Here is a 15,999-nt window from a genome sequence, read left to right as displayed (position 1 = left end):
AAGAGCAAATCTTTGAAATCTAATTTTCAGAAGAAAATTAAATATGCTTCTTTTTTTTTTTTTTTTTTTTTTTTCTCCTTCTGCATGTGTGACTACAAAAATACCATTTTTTTCTTTATATTCTTACAGTAAACTCTTGAAGATTGCAGCCAAAGTTCCACTCCCTTTGTCTGTTGCAATGTTGGCTTTTGGACGAATGCATTTATACAAAGTACCCCACTTTGTAACTTTTTCTCTTCTTCTACATGTACTATGTTGTCTTGTGTAACATTGGTTATACATAAGAAGAATATTGCAGCCTAGAAGTAATTCTGGAAAGGGGGTAAATTTCAACAAAGAAATGCCTTGATTAATATGGTAATTTGGATTATTTGGGAAAGATGACAGAACCACGAATACTTCATAAAAAGTTTATAGTTCTGTTCGTGTTGCTTAGAAAGCTTCTCATGGTGTTTACTTCCTGACTGTGAAAATTAAGTGAATTAACAATGTGTGTGTGTGTGTAAGCACATAAATCTTATTAGTATAACATCAATACTGTTTGCCTTGCAGACACTTTGATATTTCACTATACTTCTTTGTTTAAACAGACTTTTTTTACTCAGTATGCTGTGCAATGCATATGTTCTAAACTTGCGTATCTTGCAGGTCTAAAGTATGCTGGTTAAAACTGAATAAATTTCAAGCACACTGTGACTATCACAAAAACTACACAGCCAAGTATAGTTTTAATCATTTTATGCTGATTTAAAAGCTGTCACAGTTGTGTCTAGACAAACTGGAATGTACTGCTTTTATAGAACTGCTATTTCTATCAAAGTATTTGTTCAGTCGCTGTTGAACATTTGTGAGATTATTGAAAGTCTTACACATTTTACTTTTTGTGAGAGTAAAAAAACAACAATACTCTGTGTAGCTTTCTATTCAGGAAAGATGTCAGCAGATTCATAAACAATTTGCTCTAATGTTGTTTTAAAACATTGCCAATTTTTTGTCCATACGTAGAAGCTAGCAAACAGTGAGGTATAGTGTGAGTTTACAGCACAGTTGCTATATTGCACTGTTTACAGGTAGGCAAGGCATTTTTTTTCCTATCATAAATGGAGAATCAGTCATGTTCTAGTAAATGTCCATACAGTAAATTAATATGGAATAGTTAAGTTACAACAACGTAAATTCGTGCCTTGCCATGCTGTGCTAACTTCCTCATGTGGACTCCTGGTACTAGTGGCAAATACTGACCATAATTATTAGCTCTGCGTAAAGTATTATCTTTGTGCCTAGATGCTACAGTGACTGCCATTTATAACAACGCCTAAAATAGCTGTGTGTAAGAAATTCCATCTCCTGGGTACGTGTTTTGCCTACAGAAGAAATCACACTAACCATTAGGTTAAAATGAGGTATTGATTCTGTGTAGAGATGAGCACTTGCTTCTGTGTCAGCTGTCTCCACTATCTGAGATATCTGTCATTCTCATATGGAAATATTATACCAGCTTAATTACTTTATATGGATAATACCAGGAAATCTGCTACCTACTGTCAATTGAGTGTATTCTTAATATAGCCGTAGATCCTGACACATTGATTTTATTGTATCTTGTTATTCTTGCCTAAAGTGCCTCAGTTACTTCTAGCTTGTTCTTAGGGTCAGTTCATTTGAGCCGGCTGGAAAGACTTATTAATTCACACAGACTTTCCACAATGAACTTGTTTGGTCACCTTATAAATAAGTCAGCAGTTCAAGTTATCGGTAAGTCATTAAAACTGCTTTAACTGAAAAGGTTATTAGTAGCTAATCAAACCACTGTCACTGGTGTCAGTAATTGCTGTGCTGGTCTTCCAGTCTTAACATTTTAATCAAAAGGTTAAATTATGCGTAGTGTTTGTAAATCAGAAAAGTTAACTCAATATATTATATCCTGATACTATCTAACCAAATACATGCTACAGTATATGTATAAATGATAATTTGTTGGTATATACTTGTAGCTTGATTTAACCTAAAAATTACTGTTCAGACATAGAAGAATAGAGTAGTTTTTGTACTTTCAAGTGGCTGTGGGTGAAAGACAATGACAGAACCGCACTGGGGCTGGTAAAAGGCTGTCGTGAAATGTGCAAGATGGATTTCAGTGGAAGATCATTTCCTTGATCTTCATGATTGGTTTGGCTTACTAATGTATTTACTGTATTTTACTTCTGATTTTAGTTTTCCATCTTAATCAGATCTTCATGCACAAGCTCATTTTTTGGAGCTGTTGGTGGAATAAAATAATAGAATAAGGAGAGGAAACAGTCTCAGCATGTAGCAACTTTGATAGCTTACAAAATCCAACAGAGAAACATACTGAATTACAGCAGCATAGAATAGCACCAAACTTTTCATTTAATGGTATTTTTTAAGCTGTGAATTTTGTTGATGTTGTTAAGACTCCTCATGGAATGAGTTACAGAATTTTGGGTAGTGATTTTCAAGGTGGAGGCAGGAAAAGAAAAATGTAATCCTTAGTCTGAGATTCCAGACTTTATCACTTCTCTGTTAATGCTCCTTTTTCCAGAGGCTACTTATATTCAGAGGGGGAAGTAGGGGAAGTCTTATCGCTAGTTTGGATTTTGTGTTCTTTGTCTGTCACTTGCTTGATAAAAACTGTGCTCTCAGAGATGTGCATCTGGATTTTGCAGTGATTGTGGACTGTCTAACTAGCTGTTCAAGAGATCAGGTTTCTAATCACAGTTAGATTCCATGTATAATCATTGAAGGTACTAAGACAAGTTCAGAGGACAATTCATCCCGTTCTAAGAGAGGATGAATGAAAAGATTTTATAAACATCTAAAATTGTTTTTAAGGTAAATACTATGATCTTCCTTTTAGAGAGAAGGCTTCTGTTCTGCAAATTTCTAGTTCTGCCACATCCACCTTTACAATCTGAGCAGAAATGTAGTCTAACCCACTGAAAGGATTTTTAATTGACTGCACGAGGAAGTGTAGGTATTACCAAAATAGCCTTTATCTGAGGAGGCTGTGGTTATAAAACAATTTTTGGGAAACATATTGGAATGTCTCTTAATACATTTAAATCAAAATTTGTGTTTATTCTTCAAACTTTATCTAGACTATGGGAGAAGGCACAAACTGGTCTGTGATAGATTAGAACTCTGCTCCCTAAGGGAAGATTCCTGCTGACATGCAGACTCCAAATTTGTTGTTCTGTTCCTTTTCAGAAATTGAGGTATTAATTTCACAAAACCACTGTACTTTATCCATGTGGATGTTCAGCATGTTAAGATGGAGATTATGGTGTGTAAAACAAGCAATTTTTGGCTTGTACCTCAGGATGCATTCAAAAGAAAAGTTTTTGTGGCTTGTATGTTTTTATAAGCTATCAGAGCAGGAGTTAAAACAAAAAAAACAAACAACACAACAGCTACAAACACACAGAAAAACAACAAAAAACACCACCACCACCACAGGAGATGAACCTAGGCTACCAAATGTCACTAATTGTATAGCAAAGTTTTTTTTTGTTGTTTTTTGTTTTGTTTTGTTTTGTTTTTGGGGGGGGGTAGGGGAGAGACTTAATGAGAATCTTTTAGTGAGATCCCCATAACTTGAATTCCTCATGAAGTCTAATCTTTTTTGGTTGATGTAATCAAATGTGGATTTTCTTCACGGTCTTGTGACTCTGCAATAATAGTAGCTACACCTGTAGCTATTAGATCATAAAAGGTCTATATTTGTATGGTATAGAAAAAGTGTTACCGCTTAACTGGAATTACCAAAGGTGATATTTTCAGTTTCATTTAAACGGTAGGTGCAGTATGTCATATTTTTGCATCATGTGAAATGTCTGATAGTTCTTTTTTGTTTAGTAACTGGAATTCCATTTAATTTTATTTGTAAAACTTGGAGTTCTGCTCTGATTTCTTTTGAGTGCGACGATACATATAGCAATTTATTGCTAAGTATTCATTTGCAAAGATTTAAAAAAAAAAAAACCAAACACACACACATACACCAAAACAAACAAACCTGAACAGTGTAATTGTAACATATTGCAGAAGGAATGGAGACTGCCTGTGAGTGAGTTTTTCAACTGTGTTGAAAGTCACCCTAATGGGCTACCTTTAAAGAGTCATGCTTTAGCGAGTAAACAAAACAATGCATTGATACTTAAAACAAGCAAAAAGGATTGTGTTGGTTGGTATTTGATATGAAGTCGAATTCTCCATCTATTTTCCAGTAACAAGTTTATAAACTTGTCACCTGGCTTTTTTTCCTGAAATTTAATATATCTATTTCTGTGCTTGACAGAACAGAAAATTGAAGTTAAAAAATAAAGTTAATTATGTGCCCGTGCATAAATTTAAACACTTACGAAGCCTTTTTGATCAAGCTGATAAAGTTTAGTTCAATCCAGTAATACGCACTGTGATAAACATATAAAAACGGTAAACATACAAAAACGTAAAACAAACATTTTCTGGTTTGTATCTCAGGATGCATTCAAAGTAAGATTTACATGTCTCATGTGTTTTTATGAGCTATCAGAAGGGGAATTTTTTTTTTAAAAAAAAGCAACAAACAAAGGACAAGAACCTAGAGTACTGAATGTCAGTAATTGTACAGAAGACAAGACAGAAGTCTTCTTTATACTGCAGAAATAGAGCAGCTATTTAAAGGCTGTCAATACTTAGAGCTACTGAAAATATTTTTGGAGGTGGTTATGGTGTCTGTTCATTAACTGTGCTGCTGTTTTAAGTCACTAAGCCACTACAAAATTGTTAGCTGTAGAACAGACTGAATTCTTACTGTTTCTTTTATATTTCATTGTGAATGTTAGTCACTTAGTTTTCAGGTTTGACTTTTTACATCTCTTTTTTTGGAAGATAATCAAACTGGCTTTTATAAGCACTTAGCACTGTACTGTGAATTGTTTTAAAACTTTCATCGCCATTCCTTTAGCAGAAACATACTTCTGTCCCTAAAGCTATGTGCTGCTCTTATATACCTCTGGAAATGTTTGCCAGGGAATGACAATTGAAGAAAAAAAAAAAATTTATGTTAAAGTAAAATACTTTTTCTACCTTTCCTTAGAGCTAGAACTTCCAGTTAGTATTCATAGTACAATCCCTTAAGTATTTAAAAAGCTTGTATGAAAAACCTATATTTTGATGCATTTTCATATTGACGGAAGAATGTATTCAAAACTTCTAATCAGGTCAGTTATCTTTATCTAAAAGACTAAAATGTATACATTTCATCTTGTTACTAAACATTACTGCTTTTTAAAATAAATATAAGAATTTAGGGAGAAAATTCTATAGCTTTTACTGAAGTAAATCTGCCCACCACTTTAATTCTTCAGGTATCTCAGCATATAACTGTCTCAAATATGTGCTTACTGTGTTGAGTATGGAAACCAGTCACACTTGTGATATTTTGACCTTAATTTGGTTTAATATTTAGGGTCTCATTCTGTATTCTTACATGTAAGTTGCAGTTTTTGCAACGCATATATTCATGAATAAATCTTGTAAACATATACTCTCTGCAGTTAATGATGGGTTTTGGTCTGAATTCTGTAGGAAGCGTATAGTATCAGACCTGATCTTGTGTCTATAAAATCCAGGAATGGCACACAGACCTGTTATTTTGCAGCACATCATTCCAGTTCTTGCTTCCACACACGGCTATCCTTGCTGTGCAGTATCCTTCTGCTGTAGCACAAAATTTAGGCTTCACAGTAACAGAAGGCACTGCAAATGACATAGTGAAGATACAGAGCGTCTGTCCTGTTGTTTTATTAAGTTGTGCGTGTTTGTTGAAATACCAGCAAAGACTTATTTTTCCTCCGACTGCATAAATGCTTTCGAGGCATATGTCAAGCATGCAAGTGTTTTGATGTTTAGCTTTTTTAAATGCTAAATGCACTATTCTGGGATCGACTCAGGCTTCCGTATTTTCCATTTGTGTCGCTTTGAGTGTGAACACAGTATTAGAGACTTCAGTACATAACAACTGAAATATTTTACAGAAGTCTAAAAAAGTAGACATGACATATATAATTAGAGTGCCAGATCAAAATTGAAATGTGAAATTTCTCACTGTGACTCGAAACTTGTAGCTTTCTAAAGCAAAACAAACAAACATACCCTGTGCCTTAAAGCAGCAAATTAATACACTTTAGCCTATAGACTTCTGTAGCCTTATTTTTCATTTTTGAAACCAACCAAAAATATTTGTGTGGATCATACTGAAACTTGATTTGGGGAGAATATTTTTTGACCCCTCCTCCCTTTTTACTGCATTTGCAGAGATTAAGATTTATGTGAAGTATGGTGTACTTGTGGTTTGGAATCATCACTTGAAGTCAGAAAGCTTTAGTGACTTACTTCTCAAATATGCCTATTATGACAAAAAGGAAAATAGGGAAGAAAAAATAGTCTCAGATGTGGCTTGTCTTCTGTATGTCTAAGTATTCTAATTTTTTGTTTAGTTTCTTCAAAACTGTAGCTCAAGCAAAATATTTAAGACATTGAATATCAGTATCTACACCAGTGTGAGAGGAAAAAGTGGTTTGGGTGTAGTGTGGGGGTTGTTTGCTTTTAAGCTCCAGCAGTTTGAGTACATGATTTCAAGTTTTAGGGAAAATATTCATATATAAAAGCCTGAAAGGATTGAAAAAAAAAATAGGTGTCTGCATTCTGTTCTTCTCAGAAACAGAAATATTCAAGATCCTAAAATCCTGCTTTGATGTAGTAAATACAGATGTATAAATATAAATATATAGTATATATTTTTAATATGAAGACCTTAGGAAAGCCACTTCTTGACCTCTGTTTTTTTCTTTGTTCTCTCTATAGAATTGTTTGTTTTGAACAAAGCCCCCCAAATTCTGAGTCTGTTGTTTTTCAGTAGTACTAAGTAAGACTGATTCTTGATTAGAGATGCCGTATCTCAAAGACTGTCATTGGACTGTGGATATTTCAAAATGCACACACAATGACTTCATGTCAGGTGAAACAATCACTGTTTGCAGCAATACAAGTAGGAGTTACTAACTTTCTTTTGTGGACATCTGAATCTGGCTGTCGTAATCCTGATTTTAGTGTGGAACAACAGAAACCACGCAATTTTTGTGTCTTCTTTGCTACTTCCTTCCATATGTGAGTTTAGGACTTTTAAAACTCTTGATCCAATTGCCTAACTTGATCTTTGTTCTGTGCTGATGATATTTCAGTAATCCTAGTCATTGTTGACATCCTGGCTACAGGAACACTAGTACGAAAATCATGGAGAGGGCAGAACTACTTTTAAGACTTTATTTACGATGGTGAATCTAGAAAAATTATGCAGGCCTAGTAATCCAAAGCAAAAGACAGCATAATATTGGGTAAAACACCCTATTTAGCTGATGGGTATTGCAGTTGTCTATTTCTTTTTGCTAGGAGGGCTTTATATCACTGAAAGACACACACATAGCTTTTGGAGAAATCTATTGGTTAACGAACAGCCTCACTTTTAACTCTTCCTCTATTTAGAGTTCTTATATAACTAGTGTAAACCTCGTGTTTTAGGTGGAGCTAACTCTAACTGCTAAAGGTTTCTGGAGATGTTGGCAGATTCTTATCAGTAAGTGGTTGAATAATGCTATAAAAAATTATTGTGCTTTTTAAAACAGTTATAACTGAATTCTTGGTTCTCTACAGCGCTCACAATGTAATAAGCTTCAGCAAGTATTTGTCTTGAGATGCTGAGAAAACGTTGGAGAATACGTATCTTCAGCTAATGTTTAAATTACTGAAAGTTGAAATCTCAGTTGTTCAAAGCTGCTTTTTAGATACCATTCCTTTTTTGTTGTTGTTGAAGTTGAAGACAACTTGAATGGGAGCTATGCTGGTACTTTAATGTTTTGTTTGATGGTTTCCCTGTCTGTAGTGTGTACAAAACATGTCTTTTTTGTCCTTTTTTTTTTTTTTTTTTTTTTTTTACTAAAGTGTACATGACTTAAAGTACACTGTATAGCATATGTTCTGTTAGATAAACACTTCTGTATATTTTTGTATGGTGTTCTAACGTGGGTGCATTAGTATAAACAGTTGTAATTCACAGAAAGTGCCACTTAACAATCATACTCTGTAGAGGTTTGTGAATGTTACCTGTACTTTCATTGCACAGACACGCTAATGAGTGTTGTGGTGAATATTTGCCTTTAGTCTTTGCTCAGGTACTGATGTGGAGCAGTTTGGTGCTTTTCCTTCCAACTTGTAATACTTGGGATTCTAAGCAGAGAATAAAAACAATGAACAAAAGCATTGTGGTTGGAGCATTACTTTACATAACAGACACTTTTTTCACATATTACGTAGCATACAGTAAAGATGCTTAACGAAGCCTGTCTTAATATCATGCCTCAATATCATGTATCTTAGGCCTTTATATGTGTCTTGCTATCATGAATGGGAAATGTAAAACAGTGGAAAAAGGTTTATTGAATAACGCTTTTTATATATATAGCATCAGATGCATAAAATTTGTTCTGTAAATAACCTAATAGTTTTGATTTTGCTTCTAATTCCAGAACAGGGTTTTAAAGAATTTTTATTTTGAAGTAACTTGCATGAAACTGAAGAAGCAATGCAATGAACATCTTCAGCTTCAGTGGAATTTTAGAAATATATGAATATTACTGTGTCATATTGCCTATGTCATTGGTATAGCTTCTTTCAGAAGATTTGAATTACTAAAGCTGTGTCTCTATGTAGGCAGTCTGTTGAGAAAAACCTAGTGCTTAAATTTGGCCACATTTAAAAGGCAGAATTTGGACATCTGGCTTGAAAGCATTTGTTAAACTAGCTACTGTCCTCAAAGGAGGATACAATTTTGTTCAATCAGTCTAACTATACTAGTAGTACTTTAGTATCAATGTATACTACTTATATTTGACATTGAAGGAAAGAACTGTAATTAAATTATCTTTAAAAAAATAAAAATAAAAAAATTTTGGCATAAAATACATTAAAATGAGCAGTAAGTCTAAACAGACTTTTCTCTCTGACAATTAGCTTAAATTCTTGTACCTTAAAAAGAAAAACACGACTTTGTAGAGATTTTTTTTTTTTTTTTAAAAAGACCACTTACAGGCAAACATATACTAATTGAATCTCTTGCTTGTCCACGTGATTCATCAGTCAACCAAAATGTCTGAATTCTCTTATGGGATACCTGTAATAGTCCAACAGCAACAATGCTTGTTTCAAATTTACAAAAGACCTTGCTATATTTTATTATCTAAATATACTGCATATCCTCTCCGATATTTTTTTCTGAATAAATCAAATGATAGAATAGAGGGGAAAAATGAAAGGGTGGCTGAAATAAACCTACCTGCTCTTTTTTTTTTTTTTTTTCTCATTATTATTATAATTTTTTAAAGTTAAATCTGAAGTGTAAGCCCAAACTGTAAATCAAGATTTTTTTTTTTCCTTCCAGTTATTACCTTTAGAGGAACTTCTGGTTAATTTAGAAGGTAACTTATACAGATGCTAACAAATGACTTTTGGGCACCTCTAGGAAGGAAAAGAAGAACTGTGAGGAAATGTGGTCATCTTGCCATCACAGAGGTTTGGAAAGGTTTGAACCAATGGCTCTGACCAATTAGTTTTATGCCTGCTCTGACTCAGACACCAGGTTGTAGAAGCCTGCTCAGACTTCACTCCAGCACTGGTGGGAAATGTGTTTGCTATTGCAGTGATCATGGTATAAAGTAAAGATGTCAGACAGAACTGGAACAGGAAGTCCCAGGGGGAAGATGATAATATTTATAATGAAGGCAATGGAGAAATACCTACAAGGTGAATAACTGGGATCAAAACACTGTTTTGCTAAAACAATACGTTAGCTGCACAAGATATTCAGACTCGATAAATGATTAGTGAATAAAATAATGTGGATAGCCAAGTAGTATTAAGTGTTGTAGAGAAGAAACAGGTCTAAGCTAAATAGGTGTAAGATCAATTTGGTGGGATGGGATGGGATTCAGGTTAGAAAACCTGTTATTTAGGCAACAGAACTGAATCATTCCTGCTTTCTTTATCACTGCTGTGTGCTGACAGCCTGCCACCAGAAGTGCTCTTGTGCTCTGACTAATGAAGACGTGGCACTGGACATGCATTTACAAAGGGGGAGTGAAGGAAAGCAAAGCCGTGTATACACCTGTGCTTATGTGAAGGTAAGTAAATGAAAACCAAGCTGATCAGAGACCTGTTGACCTCAACAGTGAGTACCATCAGAGTGCAAGCAGAAAACGTCCTGCTTGTGATTAAATATAGGTGAATTTTCAGATAGCTATGTGTCTCCTGTCTTAAAAGGAAATAAACCAGCTCTTGGCTTTACAGATACTGATTGTGTATGTACACAGCATAAATGTGCATTAACTAATTGATTATATATTGACTGGAGGAGGAATCAAGACCAAAGATTCTCATATGCAAGTTAACATCACTAAGGTAAACTTTTACCAACTGCTGTTTCAATATCTCTTTTATTTACATTTATTTAGTCAGTGCCAGAAATAAAATTCCAAACCATGTTTCTGGCTACAGAGCCTGGTGTCTCTGGCAAAAGAAACCAAAGTCTGATAGGAAATCTCAGAAGTCATGTTGAAGATTAAGAAATCTTCCTCAACAGAAGCAAGTTGAGTGAATGATTCTCTGTCCATGTTCCCATCTGGGGGAGAGAAAGAAAACAACTTCCCCGCAAAAAATATTTTAAGTTTTGTTGAATATAAGCCATTAGAGGAATTTACCTTAAATATTTTAAGGTAAATTTAAATATCTTAAGGTGGTAGCTGTAAAATGGCTGCTTAGTAACATAGGACAATGTTTTGGAAAGAAATAAGGGTACTTCCATGCATAGTTTAAACTGCTCCTTAAACCATCTTAAAGTGACAAGTCTATCACCCTAAGGAAATCCAGGACTGCAGTTTCCCTTCATAATTAAATGAAAGGGCTAATTCTCCTTGTGTCTGATGATGAATTTTTTTCTGTTTTTCTTTTTTTTTCTTTTTTTTTTTTTTTAATGACATAAATATAGTTCCTTCCTTCAGAAATGGAGAGGTACCTTGTTTGTAAGTTTCTTTAGAATTGATTTTAGAGGCAGGTGGATTGGGAAATGAGGCTACTTTGTTTTTTAAACCTTCTGTAATTTCCATTAGATGTTTTACCTTGGCTCTGCAGAAGACTACAGGTATTTGATTTGGCACCCCTAAATATACAGTAAAATACCATATCATTCAAAAAACTAACAAAACCCACCAACAATAACAGCAGCTTGGTTTAAACAGCTGTAGCAGCAGCTTATTGTGTCTCCTACACAAAGCGATGAGGAAATCATGAAATTGCTGTGGGTTGTAAGTGTAAATTCTGAGCTACATATAATGCAGATCTCTAGTAAGAAGGATGAAGCCTACCTATAGGCATTATTCCAAAACAGGGAAATCCTCATTTTATAGACTGGTAATCGAGATGCAGACAATCGTTATGTGACCATGGCTACATACATAGACTCTGCTATGCCAGAGATTATTCCTAAAACAGATCTGACAACCAAAGGTGTTATTGTTTGAAAAAGCAAACATAAAATACTTTGCCCTAATTTTACACCAAATTTCAGAATTAAGGGTGTTTTGGTATTGGAAAATTAAGCAAGCTGCTGATCTTTCTGTTCTTATGCAATTTTTTTCAATAATGTTTTTTATTTCAACCGTATAGAATAATATACAAGTTGGATAAGTCAACTTCTGGGTGTCAAGCTGCCAGTAAGCTGTCAGCTTGTCAAGCTGTCAATAAGCCAACACTTACTGCAGTGATGACATCAATACTGATAGAATTTTGGTTACTCTGTCGGTAATGATGTTAAGATGCCCACAATTTTGTCTGCATGGAAGAGCATCATTAGGCTTTTGTTTTAGTTTTCAGTACTGAAACCCAAGAAAGATGTAAAGCCTTCTACTCCGGAAAAACACAGTCATCATTAGGGTTAGGATAAATATCTTATCAAAAATTAGTTTTAAAATGTCTCCTTAGAGATGCATTTTATGTGATGCTAATCAAAAATCACATAAATAGTAAAGAGTGTAGGGAATGTACAAGCAAAAAATACTGATCAGTTTTGAGATGAAGGACATTACAAAATAAAGCCAAGGTAAATTAGCATAGTCCTTCTTGCACTCTTTGTCTTAGTTTGTAGTATGACAGGAGCGTATCGACTGTCAATAAGATCAGAGAAGGAAAGCAACGCTTTCATTAAAATGTTATGGTTTTGGAAACAGACATTACTTTTCTCTCTTTCTCCAGCATCAAGAAAAAGATCCATATCTCATCTTGCTTGAAAACCATTCTACCAGCTGTAATTATCTGTTAGTCACTGTTTGGTAGATGTGGTTAATAATTTTTTAATTAAAAGTAATATTTTGATAGAGCTCTGCTATCTCTGCTGGGAGTTGTATTAAACTTATTATATGCTTACCACCAATTTTCTGTAATGCAGCTTAGGGAGGAGGAATTTGCACTGCACTGTTCAATAGCAACAGGTCTTAAGAGTATTAAGGATGAAATTCTCAAGGGTCTTTATGTCATGGATGGAAATGGAATCATTACTGTATTTTTGAACTGCTAACGTCATTGACACCCACCTACAGTCCACTAGAAATATAAGTACAGAGATCAGTTCGTTCGCAGATTACAAGCAGAAGAACCAAGAAGGGGCAAGCCAGAGCCAAATTCACTGGTAAGCTTTATTTTAAAGAGAGTGAAAGGTAGAATCTGATTTTTTTTTTTTCTTGAATCAAGTTTTGAAACAAGTCTCTAGTGTATTATACCAGACTGTATTGTTATTGCACTTATTAATATATGTAGTGCACGTTCATTTCATGAAATTAAAAAAAAAAAAAAGAGCAATGTGATCTTAAGCCATAGTTTTGCATTATCCTTGGAAGCATACAAAAACTGGATACTTTAACTAATCAGCCAATGCAAATGGCTGTAATGTAATAAAAAACGTAAATTTACAAATGTCAGTTTCTTGTGTTAAGCGCCAAACTGGTCTCTTTCATAAGGAAGGAACTTGGTGTCTAGAAATAGCTTTGTTAAGGGAAACACTTCTTTAGAATAATTTGTTCATCTTAGTACTTCAGTATAGAACCAAAAAAGCTGATAGCACACAGATGTGATCTGTAGTAGGCAGATTTTCCTTGTCATGGATAATTTGCAGTGCTCCTTTGGATTGTTAGCGTAACTTGTTAGCAGTGACAGTTCTGTAGGACTGAAGGAGCCTGGTTCTTTGTCCTTCTAACAGGTAGTCTGTTCATCTTTTCAACATGTGGAAAGTGGTGCTCCTGGGTCTATATACAGTATTGGCTGTAAGAGGATTGACAAAGGGTGCTCCTTTCCAACCAGAAGAAAAATGGAAACCTCTAGATAACCCTAGAAACAGAGATCTGGTAAGGAAATGCTGCAAGAAGGATAGTCTAAGTTTTGTGTGTTTGTGTTTTCTATCACAAGATTTTTTGTCTACTAATATACAGGTGAGAGGGTTTAGTAACTATGCACTTTGTATAGCCAATAACAACAACTGGATAAGCATTCTTCAGTCTAGGTGTACCCCTTAACTGAAGAGACATTCTTAGTGTGGTCTTCATCCAGCAGGTTTACTTTTAAAAATGTTTTGATCATACGGATGTTCATTTTATGGTCCAGAACAGGAATGATTATTATGTTTCTTTCAAATTTGTACTCTGTTGATTACATGTTTCATCTTCTAGATGTATAGGTAAGTTTCCATCTGGCATGTTGTTTGTAGCAAAAGATCTGAAAGTTAACCACTTGCAAGATCTTATAAGTAATTTGGGGGGGGGGGAGAGTTTCCTACAGTTTTCCCCACTGTTTAAAGAAGCATTGATTAAATATTTCTACTTGTAAGCAATCTAAGGGGCCAATTCAAATCTGTTGTCCACTGCTGCTAACTCTTGGAGAACATGTCTTTAGCGAAATGTTTAACAGAACTGCACTATTTGCCCTCAGCAAGGGTTTTGCTGTGTCTGTTTTAAAAGGATTAACATTTGCATCTTCTGTGGTTCAATTGGGAGCATGGATCACCAGTAAAATGCTGGTGGTCCTTAAATGCTATCAGCCATGGGCAGATTGGATGAGTCTCAACTCTATTGCCTATACTGCATCAGTTTATGGTCAAAATAGAGCATTTCATCCATTATAGGTGGAAATGTTTAATCTACTGTGTTTCAGTATGAATAATTAATGTCTGTTGGGCGTGCTTTGTTTTCACATATGAAATATGTTCAGTTTTTCAGAACACTCCAGGCTTATTTTTCGGGCAGGGGACTTGATCTCAGAAAATTCCCAGCTACTTTCACTATGAACAATGAAGGACCGAGGCCTGTCATGTTCTACTCAGATCCTATTGCTTCTGCATTTGCAGATTATGAAGAAAGGAAAAATTCTTTTCCAAATCATTTCAAAGGCTAAAAGATGGTGCTGAACCAAGGTAAAAGAGGATGCCTTTTCCTCTAATGTTGTTACATGTAAGCCAGTGAAAGACTTGAATTCAAGTGATTCTCACTTTTGTCTGAAGTATAAAAACAACTTGTTATTCAGAAGAAATGAAAACTGTGACACCTTAACTCATGCCTGAAGTTTTTTGGATATTGTTTGAGGTAGAGATTTATGAGGTGTTTACTACTTCTGTAAAATAACACGTGGTACTTGTGCAGATCTATATAGACCATGCTTTTTTTTTTTTTTTTTTTTTTTTCATGGGGAGAGGAATGCTGAAAATGTACACGTAATAGAGAAGGCAGATTTTATTTAAGTAACTTAAACTATTAATACAATTGTAGACTATTTATTTCATGTGATGCATGGATATTAAGAAAATGAATTTACATGTATGATACTGCACTATCAAAGCATACATTGTGTACATCTTTGTCCACTTGTGTTGTTTTCCGTATTTCTACCACTACTATTGAAGGTTGAATAAAATGATTGTGAATTCATTCATACATTTCTGTAAATGTGAAATAAAATTGACAGGGGCCAAGTTTGCATTATGAATAAATACAGCCTCACATTATAGTAGGTATTTCTTAGCTATCTTATCTATGTATTAGTACACGCTATAACACATAAATCATTTTATAGCTCATTTTGAAAGTCATTGAATAGTGCCAATTCTGAGGAAAGGTGAACAACTCCTTACTCCCATTTTAAAAATAGGTGAAAATTTCAGTACGATTTGAATCTAAGCATTTAGGTGATGTGCCCAATACTTTAAAGAGATTCACTTGTGATCAGTGTTCAGCTAAGGATTTTTAGGGTTGCATAACATGTATTTTTGTGATCATAAGCACAGCTCCACTGTCCTTAGCGTGAATAACAGTGAAAGCTGCAGTTAGATTTTAATACTAAATTATTTTTTTCTGCCAAGTGTTTGTCAGTAAAGAAATAAGCAAAAAAAAAAAAAAAAAAAGCTCTCCACAGGGAGTACTATGCATGTCAATTTGGAAATGGATCAGAAGGGCTTTGTCTAATGCCCTTTTGCCCCTTTTTCCCCTCTCTTTCAGGTGTTAACTCCTCAACTTCACAACCAGCAACCTCACAGCAACCCACTCCTGCTTTACCTGTGACACGACACTTCGGGGACCTCTCTGTGTCACGGTTTTCCCTGTGCAAGCTGCCTTCTCCCTCTAGCTGGCTCTTTGCTGTCTGTTGACAAACGCGTGCTGCTGGGCTCACAGCCTTGTGTTAAAACGTGAATAAAAGGGGAGTGCAAAGGGGGGCTTCTCCCTGCTGCCCCGTGTCTGTGTGCAAGGGGGGTAACCCGGGGCTGCCCGTGGGGAGGAGATGTGGGGGAGCCCCTGGCGTGGTACCCCTGGGGTGCTGGGAGGGGGCTCCAGCTCTCCCTTAGCCACAGCC

General features: G+C 35.1%; 2 protein-coding genes and 1 long non-coding RNA gene across 6 annotated transcripts in view; 2 read left to right on the top strand and 1 right to left on the bottom strand.

The window, feature by feature from the left end:
- PGAP1 (post-GPI attachment to proteins inositol deacylase 1) overlaps positions 1–12,576 on the top strand; it is a 43,029-nt gene extending 30,453 nt beyond the window's left edge. For 2 of the 4 annotated variants that reach the window (XM_027461792.3, XM_027461794.3), the window contains exon 27: positions 130–4,566. In XM_027461792.3, coding sequence (XP_027317593.3) covers positions 130–268 — 139 coding nt within the window. In that variant the 3' untranslated portion in view covers positions 269–4,566. The other 2 variants (XR_005267152.2, XM_072040589.1) reach the window with 2 other exon arrangements.
- The window catches only part of LOC113844152 (uncharacterized), a 37,164-nt gene that overhangs the window by 20,704 nt on the left and 461 nt on the right, over positions 1–15,999 (bottom strand). The gene's annotated exons all lie outside the window — the stretch shown is intronic.
- Positions 1,736–15,866, top strand: C7H2orf66 (chromosome 7 C2orf66 homolog). The gene is given in 6 exon segments (XM_072040624.1): positions 1,736–1,755; positions 10,134–10,238; positions 13,364–13,381; positions 13,383–13,508; positions 14,368–14,569; positions 15,648–15,866. Coding segments are annotated over 4 exon segments (390 nt in total). The 5' UTR covers positions 1,736–1,755; positions 10,134–10,175; the 3' UTR covers positions 14,551–14,569; positions 15,648–15,866.

The sequence above is a fragment of the Anas platyrhynchos genome, chromosome 7 (assembly GCF_047663525.1).
Source record: "Anas platyrhynchos isolate ZD024472 breed Pekin duck chromosome 7, IASCAAS_PekinDuck_T2T, whole genome shotgun sequence".
In the NCBI taxonomy this organism is placed as follows: Eukaryota; Metazoa; Chordata; class Aves; order Anseriformes; family Anatidae; genus Anas; species Anas platyrhynchos.
This window is presented reverse-complemented; position numbering and strand designations above follow the sequence as displayed.